This window comes from Arvicanthis niloticus, chromosome 8, assembly GCF_011762505.2.
Source record: "Arvicanthis niloticus isolate mArvNil1 chromosome 8, mArvNil1.pat.X, whole genome shotgun sequence".
Classification (NCBI taxonomy): Eukaryota; Metazoa; Chordata; class Mammalia; order Rodentia; family Muridae; genus Arvicanthis; species Arvicanthis niloticus.
Genome location: NC_047665.1, coordinates 75,027,895 through 75,040,309, shown reverse-complemented (window position 1 = coordinate 75,040,309; position 12,415 = coordinate 75,027,895). Strand labels below are relative to the sequence as shown.

The following is a 12,415-nucleotide window of genomic DNA, read 5'->3' as shown; positions in this document are numbered from 1 at the left end:
GAGACACCACAGGAAAAATAATTTAGAATAAAGCCCAAATTGGTATTTCTACTAAGGTTATGATGTTTCAAAGATTTATTTATTTTTATTTTGTGAATGAATGTTTTGCCTGCATGCATATATGTGCACCACGTGCATGCCAGGTGTCCATAGGGATCAGAAAGCTGCATCAGACCCTCTGGAGCTAGAGTTATAAACAGATTTGAGCACCGTATGGGTGTTGGAAACCAAGCACAGGTCCTCTGAAAGAGCATCATGTGCTTTTAACTGCTGAGACACATCTCTAGTCCCTAAGCTGGTGAGTTTTAATTGTTAACTTGACACAGTCTAAATTCACCTGTGGAGAGAGTCACAGTGAAATACTGTCCAGATGTGGTTGGCCTGTGGGCATGTCTGTGGAAGGTTACCTTGATTCTGTCACTAGATGCACACCATTCACTGGTTTTGAGTCTTGGATTTTATAAAAAAAAAAAAAAAATGAGCTGAATATTGGTAACCAGGTATACATATTCTCTCTTTCCCTCCCCTTCTCTCTCTCTCTCTCTCTCTCTCTCTCTCTCTCTCTCTCTCTCTCTCTCTCTCTCTCTCTCTCTCTCTCTCTCTCTCTCTCTCTCTGTTCATGCTGTGTGTGTGTTCATGTGTGGATGTGACCAGCTACTTCAAATTCCTGTTGCCTTGACTTCCATGCCTTGATGGTTTATCCAACCGGGGTAAGTAAGCTCTTTTCTACCCTAAGTTGTTTCTGTCCGGGTATTTTATCACAGAAATAAAACCAAGACAAAACCTACATTTTGGAAGTTATAGATAAGGAAAAGACACACTGGAAATGGCAACTGGATGCCAAACCACCTCCTACTCACTACCAGATCCACTATCAACCCTGTTGATAGTGAAGGAAGGTGGGCAGATTCTTAACAAATCAGAGGTCAGCCACAGGCAACTAAGCAACTCTAGCCTGCAGTCCAGTCAGTACCTGCTGGTGAGAGAAAGATGCCGTAGCAGCATAGGGTTAGGGATTCAAGCTTATACCTTGAGTTTTTTCCTTATAAAAACAAACTATGGATACTACTAGCAACAAAGCTATCCCGATTGTAATGAATTTCATTTGAACGTTCTGGCATAAGGATATTTTATCATGAGGCTGGAGAGATGGCTCAGCCGTTTAAAACATGTGCTGCTCTTGCAGAATACCTGAGTTCAGTTCCCAGCACCCATGTTGGGAGGCTCACAACTATCCATAACTCTAGCTCCAGGGGAACCTGATGCTTCTGGCCTCCTTGGGAACCTGTATTCACATACACATAGACATACACACAGGCAATTAAAAAGAAAGTAGTATTTTCTAAAAGAATACTTGATCAAACTGGATATTCTAGCCCACATCTGTAATCCAAGCACTCAGATGCTGAGGCAAGAAAATCGTGAGTTCAAGGCTAGCCTGAACCTACATGATACATGTACATAGCTATAGTCTAAAAAGCAAAACAACATTGATCCAAGTTGCGAAATCAAAAATGACACCTTGGGTTGTTTTTAAAATGTTAACATTCCTGAGGCTGCAAGAATTCACAATGGAGGGCCATCAGCAGAAACTCTCCAGACCATCAGCAGGAAGCCTAGTACAGCACAAAGGCTGACTCTGACCTCTGCCCCTCATCCCATGTGCAGACCTCTAGGTCTTCCCTTTCAAACACTATCACTCAGTTTTGTTACAGTGCTGTTGATTGAACATGTAGCCTTGCACATGTTAGGCAAGTGCTCCACATTGAACTCTGTCCCTAGAACCCTGCAGTTGTCCTCTGATGAAACAGTCCAGTATTTGCAAGGTTGACCCAGTATAGCAATAAGTTCATACTTGTGGAACTCATTCCAAATAATAAAAATATGTTGTCTCTTTCATTAGGTAATAGCAAAGCAGCACAAACTTCTGTAGGATTACACATACTAGGAAGCTGTAGTAAATGTTCAAATACTTAAATAAACACCACATAGTACAAAGAGCAACCAACATGGTTCTATTGAAAACTGTCTTTAACTGCGGCACCCAAGGACAGCAATACAATATTTTCTTTACAAAGTGACGATTATAAAAATCTATAAATGCACAAATTCATTCCTAGGCTATTCTCATATAGCCATGTCATCAGGATACACTTCCTTTCATTGTTCCTGAGGTATCTCTGTGGGTTGATTTTATCGTACTACTGGAGAGATGCACTGCCTTTGATCATCCTTCCCTAAAATGATTCTTAAAACCCGCAAAATTTGTATTGCATAGGACACTATTCATGACAGGGAGACTTGGGAACTGCAAATATGTTGCACTGGAACAAGTCTTACAAATATTTCATTTTAAGAATTTGTTACATACATTTTTTACAGTTTGTCTCTTCTAAAAAATTGACCTTAGAGGTAAGAGCAAATTAAATACAATGAAGCATCTTAGGAATGTTAGTTTTAGAAAGTTAGATGAATGATACAAAGGAAAAAGCCATAATTCTTGCCGGCTATATATTGTATTGCATTCAAAAGCAACTGTACATGCTGTAATCAGTTCATAGTTAAATATTTCTACTAATCTGTTTTGGGAGAGCAAATGTCTTTCAAGGTTTCAAGCTCCTCTATAAGCTTCTTGTTCTGAACTTCCAGCACTGCGACTCGACTCTCCAGACACTTCACATACTCTTTCTTTCGACGTCGACATTCTTTAGCAGCTTCCCTGAAAAAAGTAGAAGCAAAAGGGCAAACAAAACATATGTTGCATGCTATTGGCAATAGAGCAAGCTTGGTTGTGAGGAGAGCTGAATTCCAACCCAGGGAATTGAGAACAGAATTCCCAACTCACACCCTACAGCAGACTTGCATTCTTAAGCAACCGTTAAGAGACCCATCTACAAGTCCACATGGCCATTATAAGGATGCTGCCATCACCTGCCCCGATTAGAGTTCACAGTCAACAAGGTCCAAGTCAAACACAGTTACTCTGCTTTATGGCAATAAAGGTCTTTGAGGGCCTTGAGTTCCTCAATGAGGGTCTTGTTTTGATTTTCAAGCACAGCCACACGATTTTCAAGACATTTGACATATTCTTTCTTCTTCCTGCGACACTCCCGGGCAGCTTCCCTGGAAGCAACACAAGGCAAATGACAACAGGAACAACCTCCCAGCACAATCCAGAATGGCTCCGTGAACATCCCCCGCCCCCTTCTACCCAGTCAACAGCCAATCCATCTGAGGAAAGTTATACAAAGCTGCACAACAAACAGAACAAAGCAGATGGCTTGTAGAGAACAACAGAGCAAAGGAAGATCACTGGTAGCTTCTCACAAACAGTGTTCTCTTGGGCCATCCATCCATGCCAAGAATGACCCTCTGTGTACAATAAACAACAACAAAAGGACCACATGCCCAGCACAATCCCTCCTACAACACTCACAGAGCCTTTCAGCACAATCCCTCCTACAACACTCACAGAGCCTTTTAGTCCTCTCAGTTAATTTTTGGTTGTCAAAAAAACACATGCTCATCACCACGAGAAAATGTCACTTAATGAAAATGAGTATAAGAGTCCTATGAAGTCTCAAATGCCAATATTGAACAGTTGTGTACTTTGAGACTAAATCTCAACAAAACAAGCACAGTTGTCAGAAAAAAACCTGACTAGAAAACACAACATAGATAAATTATAACAATAAATAAAACATGGATGCTTATGCACCCAGGGAAAATGGGCACTGCTTGTGAGAATTATAGACTGGTATAACATGACACAAAACAACGCAGACAATTTAAGCCAACAAATGTTAGAATACCACAATTACAAATATTAAAAAGGAAGCTGGCATGGTGGTACATGTCTGTAGACCTGGCACTTTGGAGGTAGAGACAGAAGAACCATAAGTACAAAACCAGGGGCTAGAGAGATCAGTGGCTACAAACACTGGGTGCTTTCCCAGAGGACCTGGAAGATTCAATCCCAAGCATCCACATGCTGCCTCATGACTGTCTATAACTCCAGTTCCAGGGTGGCCACCAGGCATACAAGTGTTGCACAGATATACACTCAGGCCAAATACACATACACATTTTTTAAAACAAAGTCAGGGCCAGCCTCATTTACTTTACAAGCACAAGGCTAATCGGGGGTCTATGGGAGCCTATCATAAATAAACAGACAGACAGACAAACTTATGATAATGGAAGCTACTAGCTAACTGAAAAGAACTATTATGCAGTTCTCTAACCACATGCATTTCATTTACATTGAACACATTTCACAGCACTTTAAGCAAACCAAGCAAAAGGACAGGCCAACCAGCACCCAAATAACTGAAACTAACAAAGATAAGTTAGTCACTTTTATGCATGATTCCAGTAAACAATACCTAATATTGGCCCCATTTTCTCTCTCCTTTTTTTCAGAGAGGGACAGGATAGAGGCTACTTCACTTAACTGCTCTAAGGAGAGACCCTCTGATAAAGCTTTATATGAGAGTACTCAGTTCTCAGAAGTTGCCAGTCACTGTCACTCAACTGAATTCACAAAGGTAATGTTGCATGAGTAGGTAACAGTCACTGCACTGTCAGCAATGCCATCCTCCAACTGTGACATGAGCAACAGACATGGCCAAGTGCTGTATCTTTAGAAGAATTGAATTGACTCTCATGGACTGGATCTGTCTTGTCTTTCCTCATGCAAAGCAAGTCAGCAGAAAATGAATGTTGAAATCTTGATGGGCTGCAGAAAAAAGAATAAGCCCTAGTTCCTAGCCAAGAGTGCTGTATTCACCCTGTGAACTCACCAAGGGCTGCACAACTGGGCAGTGAAAAACTAAAACATGTCAAAGTAAATGGAGCTTGGTAAAGCAGTGGTTACAGTAATCCAAACGGTGCACAGGCGAGAGTGTCGGCATGTCCAAGCACACATAGCTGCCATAGGGGAACTGAAATGTATTTATAAGTATCTATGTTTTCATCATTAAATATGTTAAACTCTAAATATAAAAGGAAGACAGTCTTTCCATACAGACTTTAAATGTAAGTTTAAATACAATGTTGTGAGGTGGTCAGCTTTTAGCCTCTTGCTTACTGTAAATATCCACACTTCATATCAGACAAACACTGTGTGTGAGATGTGACTGGAGTCAAAATGTCCCAAGCACAAAGCTTTAGTGATCGCACAAGTGGTTGGTACATTCCTAAGTATTCTCAGCTGTGGGGAACACCTGTTTCTTCTATTAATAGGTAGCTCAGTTTGCAGGCTTGAGTTTGACTAAATCCATCCTCAGCACTGAGAGGAAACCACTTGGCAAACCGCAGGAAAAGAGTGAAGAGCCAGCTGTGCTGCACACCTGTGCCAGCAACACTCAGGAGGTGAAGGCAGGCTAGAGAAGCACTCAGTCTCAAAGCCAATGTCAAGCTAAACAGGCAATGGGGACCGGGCTACAAAGGAATCAAACCTACTGCTGATCAGTGTGGCAGGGATATAATTATCTGTTATCAATGTCAGCTGACACCTGACCTTACCCTTCCTAACTGTAAAACCTGCATCCTCTCCATGAAGTCCAGACTGAAGCTTTACATCAAGGTCCTTTTGAGGTGACCTTGCTGTAAGGACAGAGGAAGGCTCTGGAAGAAAGAACTGCTAGGCAGCATATCCTACTTCTGGTTCCCTGGCTCTATGATTTTGGCCAACTTGCCACTTAACCATTCCAACTCCAGTTCCTCATCTCCAGAGTGAACCAGGACCACTCTGTGCTTACAGACTTGGGTGAGACTTAAGGAAACTGAAGGAAGAAGCACTTGAAATTTGCTAAGCTAATGCTGAGTCACCAAGAGCCACATGCTGCCGCTTTTCTCTAGCCATCTCTAATCTGACACTGGCAGGATAATAATGCTTCTCAGAGTCCCTTGTAGTGGGGACCCATTTCTAGCCAATGAAATATAGGTAAAGACAGCTAGAAACATCTTCTAGGAAAAAATCTTCTGGAGAAACAGACTGAGTTAGCTGAATTCTTTGACCACAGCCATCCTCTCCTCTTCCTGTCAGCAGCAGCAGCAGCAGCAGATATCCTGTGGTCACAACAACAAAATGTACACGCTGAAGATGCAGTAGTAAGGAGCCTGGCTCCCTGGAGACACCAGGAAACATTGTTCTGGCTGTACATACCTCTGTACCTGCCATAAAGATCAAAAATCTGACTACATGTTTTAGCATCTAGTCCCATATGTGCCAATAATTAGTAATTACATAATTGAAATATAGATGTGTAACAGTCTGACCTATATGCTGGAAACCAAACTTGGTTCTTTCAGAAGAACAGCAAATGCTCTTGACCTCTGAGCCACCTCTCCAGCCACTGCTTCTGGATCTTTAAACAACAACACTGCTGATGAAAAAATATGACCTGGGACAAAGCACTGATAAATGTTTCTATTTTTACGATCCCACTTCTAGTGTATGTGTACTCACCATTTACTGATCTAGGCAAGCAATAAGTTTGGCAAATGTAGCCAACTTAAGGAGTTACACAGTATATGAAACTGAATCTTTTTTTAAAAAAAGATATATGTTTGTTTCTTTTATAAAAATTTTTGTTGTAGTTTTTGATTATTTGTTTATCATCCTAGGTAGCCTAGAACTGTATATGTAGACCAGGCTGGCCTCAAACTCACTATATCTACCTGACTCTTCCTCCCAAGTGATAGGATAAAAGGTGTATATCACCACACTCAGCCCTATTTTTATGCATATAGGTGTTTTGCAAGAATGTATGTATGTGCAACATGTGCATGCCTGGTGCCTACTGAGGCAAGAGCAGGGTACCAATCACCCAAGAAATGGAGTTACAAGAAGTTATAAACCCCAAAACCTCCACCAGAGAACTCCTAATCCTGATAAACAACTTCAACAAAGTGGCTGGATATAAAATCAACTCAAACAAATCAGTAGCCTTCCTCTACTCAAGGGATAAACAGGCTGAGAAAGAAATTAAGGAAATGACACCCTTCACAATAGTCACAAATAATATAAAATACCTTGGTATGGATCTAACCAAGCAAGTGAAAGATCTGTATGACAAGAACTTCAAGTCTCTGAAGAAAGAAATTGAAGATCTCAGAAGATGGAAAGATCTCCCATGCTCATGGATTGGCAGGATTAATATAGTAAAACTGGCCATCTTGCCAAAAGCAATCTACAGATTCAATGCAATCCCCATCAAAATTCCAAATCAATTCTTCATAGAGATAGAAAGAGCAATTTAGAAATTCATTTGAAATAACAAAAAACCCAGAATAGTAAGAACTATTCTCAACAATAAAAGAACTTCTGGGGGAATCACTATCCCTGACCTCAAACTGTACTACAGGGCAATAGTGATTTAAAAAAAAAAAAACAACAACAACAACTGCATGGTATTGATACAGAGACAGGCACAAAGATCAATGAAATAAAATTGAAGACCCAGAAATGAACCTGCACACCTACGGTCACTTTGATCTTTGACAAAGGAGCTAAAACCATCCAGTGGAAAAAGGACAGAATTTTCAACAAATGGTGCCGGTTCAACTGGAGGTAAGCATGTAGAAGAATACAAATCGATCCATTCTTATCTCCTTGTACAAAGTTCAAGTTCAAGTGGATAAAGGACCTTCACAAAACCAGATACACAGAAACTAATAGAAGAGAAGGTGGGGAAGATCCTTGAATACCTAGGCACAGAGAAAAAGTTACTGAACAGAACACCAATGGCTTATGCTCTAAGATCAAGAATTGACAAATAGGACCTCATAAAATTGCAAAGCTTCTGTAAGGCAAAGGACACTGTCAATAGGACAAAACAGCAACCAACAGATTAGGAAAAGATCTTTACCAATCCTACATCTGATAGAGGGCTAATATCCAAAATTGTAATACAAAGAACTCAAGAAACTAGACTCCAGACAACCTAATAACCCTATTAAAAAATGGAGTACAGAGCTAACAAAAAATTGGGGGGTAGGGTTCAAGACAGGGTTTCTCTGTGTAGCCCTGGCTGTCCTGGAACTCACTCTGTAGACCAGGCTGGCCTCTAATTCAGACATCCGCCTACCTCTGCCTCCCAAGTGCTAGGATTAAAGGCGTGCACCACCACTGCCCAACAACAAAGAATTCTTAACTGAGGAAATTAGAATGGCCGAGAAGTATCTAAAGAAATATTCAATATCCTTAGTCATCAGGGAAATGCAAATTAAAACAACCCTAAGATTCCACCTCACACCAGTCAGAATGGCTAAGATAAAAAACTCAGGTGATAGATGCTGGCAAGGATGTGGAGAAAGAGGAACACTCCTCCATTGTTGGTGGGATTGTAAGCTGGTACAACTACTCTGGAAATCAGTCTGGTGGTTCCTCAGAAAATTGGACATAGCATTACCTCAGGACCCAGCTATACCACTCCTGGGCATATACCCAGAAGATGCTCCAACATATAACAAGAACATACACTCCACTATGTTCATAGCAGCCTTATGGACACAGATGTCCTTCAACAGAGGAATAGATACAGAAAATGTGGGACAGAAACTGAAGGAGGAGTCATCTAGAGACTGTTCTACCTGGGTATCCATCCCATGTGCAGTCACCAAAGGTAGACAATGATGTGGATACCAGGAAGTGCATGCTGTATATGTAGGGGAGGATGGCACCATTGGGCATAGGTGGCGAGGAGGTCCTTTGTCCCATAAAGGCTGGATGCCCCAGTGTGGGGGAATTCGAGGGCAGGGAGGTGGGAGTGTTTGGGTGGCTGGGTGAGTGGTTCCTGGGTGGGGAGAAATGGGGAAAGAGGGTAACATCTGTAATGTAAATAAAATATCTAATAAAAAAAGAAAAAGTTATAAACCACCATGTAGGAGCTGAGAATCAAACCTGGGTCTTCTGTAAGAACAGCAAGTGCTCTTAACTGCTAAGCCATCTCTCCAGTCCTTATTTTTATTTTTTAAGTGTGTGTGTGTGTGTGTGTGTGTGTGTGTGTGTGTGTGCAAGCATGTGCCTCTGAATGCTAGAAGAGGGACCTTGGAGTTACAAAGTACTGTGAGCCACCAGATACAGTTGCTGGGAACAGAACTCAGGTCCTCGGCAGGAACACTAGATGCTCTTAACTGTGGACTCATCTCGCTTAGCTCCCAAACTGTCTTCTAAAGAACCACAAATGCAGTGAATGTAAACACCTCAGACAAGACCCAGTTTCCAAGACAGTGATGATCTCGGAACTGAGTTTCAGGGATTCCACTGCCACAATCTGTAGATTAACTAGGTTAGAAACATCCAATAAAACTGTGTCAAAGACCACAGTCTGCTTCTGTTCTACAGACAAGCAAAGCAGCTGACCCCACCTAATGTGCTTTATTTTCTTGCAATTAGGATATAATTTAACACAAAAGAATAGGTGACAAAATATACTTGGAAACAGTTAAGGCAACTCTGTTCATTTTGAAAATCAAACTGAGTTGTACCATTCCCCATAATAACTAAAGAATTAATATGCAAATCGTATAAATAAAATGTTATTACTTAAGTATGATTTTCACACGGCAGGCTGGTGCCTAAGCAGAGAGAGAAGTGGAGGCGATCAAGAGACAGACTCAGAGCACAGGTAGGAGAAGATGAGAGAGGACTGCAAGCGTTCCTACTACAGCATTAGCCAGTAGCTAGATGCAGGGGCATGAGTAGGTTTTGTTATTTTATTTATGCATGACTAAAATGTCAAAAGAGCATGTACTTCATTATTCTGGAGTAAAAACAATACAAAGTAGCTAGAATGATAAAATATAAAACAATGCTTTAACACTTAAATTTATTTTGCTAATAAAGAAGCTAAAAAATCAGGGTCAGAGATATATCTCAATGTTTGCCTGGCATGCCCTAGGTCCTAGGTTCTATCTATAATACCAATTTAAGGGGTGAAATGTACTTACCAGAACTATTTCACAAAATATATAAAACAAGTTTATCATCAAGAATATAATAATGCTGTTTTTAAAAATTACATATCTTTTGATATTCCTCACAACATAAAGGAACATATCTGCTGCTTGTGAAGCATCAGTGACGAGGAACTCACCAGAAGATAAACTATCATCATGGGCAGAGCATAAGCACACACAAGAAGCCACAGGACACTAACCTGAGAAACACTTAACACACGTACACTAAGAGCCCCGCAGTAGTGAATGTTTCCTGCAGTGGCTCTAGATTACCCAGTACTTTACCTGTTTTTCATCAGCCTCAGCTCCCGCTTGCGAGTTGCTTCTTCTGCTAGTTGCTGGGGACTGTGCAGACTTCCTGGTGAGGCAGCCATCACCACACCTTGTGGCAAAGCGGTAGTAGGAGCTCGGATCTGGTAAGTTGGCATGTCACCTGTGGCAGCTGCAATGAAACAAGGCATTACAAGCTTATATCACCAATTCACTCACTAATATTTTACATAAAATTAACCTAGAAATGGTACGCTTTGTACATGTCAGTAGAGCTTGTTTTGAGGTAAAAAAAAAAATATTGTTCTTAGTATTATAGGGATATTAAGCATAAAGAACTTTATTTGACAAATTAGAACAAAGTTACAAATATTCTAGCCTGTTCCTGACATTTTAGAAAATGTCTTAGCTCATTTTAGACCTCTTTTTATCACAGGCTAAAGCAATAGGGTTTTTTACCACAGTTCATTTAGCTTGTGTTAGCAGTGTGTTGGTAACTATAAGGAGTTATTCTTCCGGGACAGAAACAAGGATTCCTTCTCTTCAGTCTGATGACTTCCACAGTGAAAACACTTGCACTGTAGCAAGTTCCACCAAGTTCAAAGACATCAACATGACCTCACTCAGTGTCAAGCTAAGGAGAAAAATGCTCACAAATGGAAATGACCTGAAGATTATTTGAAATTATAAGTATTTGAGGACTATTGCTGCTTTCAATAGAATCTATTTAAATGTGTGGACATATAGATACACTGATAATTGTTAATAACAGCTATTTTCACAACCATCTCACAAAAGTCCTGAAACTTAACAACTGGCTCTAGCAAGCCAGTAAAGGCAACACGAATACTCTAAGTAGGCATGGCCATCCTCTGGAAGCTTCAACTCGGGCTTCCATTTGCCTACACCTAAAACAGATATAGAAAGCCTCCCAATACCGAAATTTTAAAAGGGGAGGGGGGTAAGGCAAGGGAAGGAATCTAATTGGCTGTATATTCGTTAATGGTAACAGGAAGAAAGGGAAGAAAAAAGTGATGTTCTTAAATCAGTTTCTTAAGTCCTCAATTTTATTTCATGATAGTTGCCAATGCTATACACAAGGACATCTCATTAGAAGTGCAAATTGTGGAGCTGGAGAGATGGCTCAGTGGTTAAGAGCACTGATTGCTCTTCCAGGGGTCCTGAGTTCAATTCCCAGCAACCACATGGTGGCTCACAACCATCTGTAATGGGATCCAATACCCTCTTCTGGTGTATCTGAAACAGCAGTAGTGTACTCATATACAATAAATAAATATTTTTTTAAAAATAAGAAGTGCAAATTGTAAATATTTAAGGAGAAATCGACATATAAAAACATGATAGAATCTCCTTATTCTGTTGGTCATTGTGTAGCGAGAGGTAAGAGTGGGAACTGAGGCCACAGTCCTCCCACTTTCCTTTACCCACATCCAGCTGTAAATCAACAAATACTGAAACAATACCCTAGCTGGCGGCTGTCCAGAATTTCTAAAGTGCACATAATAGCCAGTGACCAAATTTGCACACTCCAGCCCTCAAATCTTGCTGGCAGCCTGAATATACACCTGCTTCCAACCCTTCTTTGAAACTGCTCACAAATATGTAAAAACAATACTAAAAAAGTACAGAGAGTGAGGGGTTCTTCTGTTGCTACCATATCCTAAATATAGAAACTGCTTTTCTAAGAGGGAGAGGAAGACAGGAAAGGGAGGAAGCAATGGTTTCACTGCACTCCACTGTTGTACACAATCATTATTTTCTATAATATGAGTGAGAACAGAATGTTTGAAAGCTGGTTTAAGGGCATTCTTTTCATTCTTTTAAGGGAAGAGAAGAGACATGTCACAGATGAAATACATATTAAAAATAAAACAAAGCAAGGCAACAACAAAAGACCTTTTGTCTGTCTGCAGAAGCTAGAGAAGCCCTTGGAGAACCAGACTTGGCAACATGCAGGAAAAGGGAAATGCCAAATAGGGCATTCTTCAAACCTGTCAGGCAGAACCTCAGTCATTTTGTATCTTCAGGGGATGATATATAGGATATATCAGAGAAGTGTGGTTTCATTGTACCTCAGATGTATATTGACTCTATTTGTTATAACACAAGTCCAGGATGCCAACTCACTACTTCAAGCAAGTAGGAATTAGTGTAGCTT

The 12,415-nt window shown here is 40.6% G+C and overlaps 1 protein-coding gene across 25 annotated transcripts in view; it reads right to left on the bottom strand.

Annotated features, from left to right (window-relative positions):
* Positions 1-1,992: 1,992 nt before the first annotated feature.
* Crem (cAMP responsive element modulator) overlaps positions 1,993-12,415 on the bottom strand; it is a 70,831-nt gene continuing 60,408 nt past the window's right edge. For 15 of the 25 annotated variants that reach the window (XM_034510138.2, XM_076939642.1, XM_076939638.1 and 12 more), the window contains 2 exons: positions 10,252-10,408; positions 1,993-3,123 (listed from right to left, as the gene is read on the bottom strand). In XM_034510138.2, the coding sequence (XP_034366029.1) occupies positions 2,979-3,123; positions 10,252-10,408 (302 nt within the window). In that variant the 3' untranslated portion in view covers positions 1,993-2,978. The remainder of the gene's footprint in view (positions 3,124-10,251; positions 10,409-12,415) is intronic. The other 10 variants (XM_034510137.2, XM_076939641.1, XM_076939643.1 and 7 more) reach the window with 2 other exon arrangements.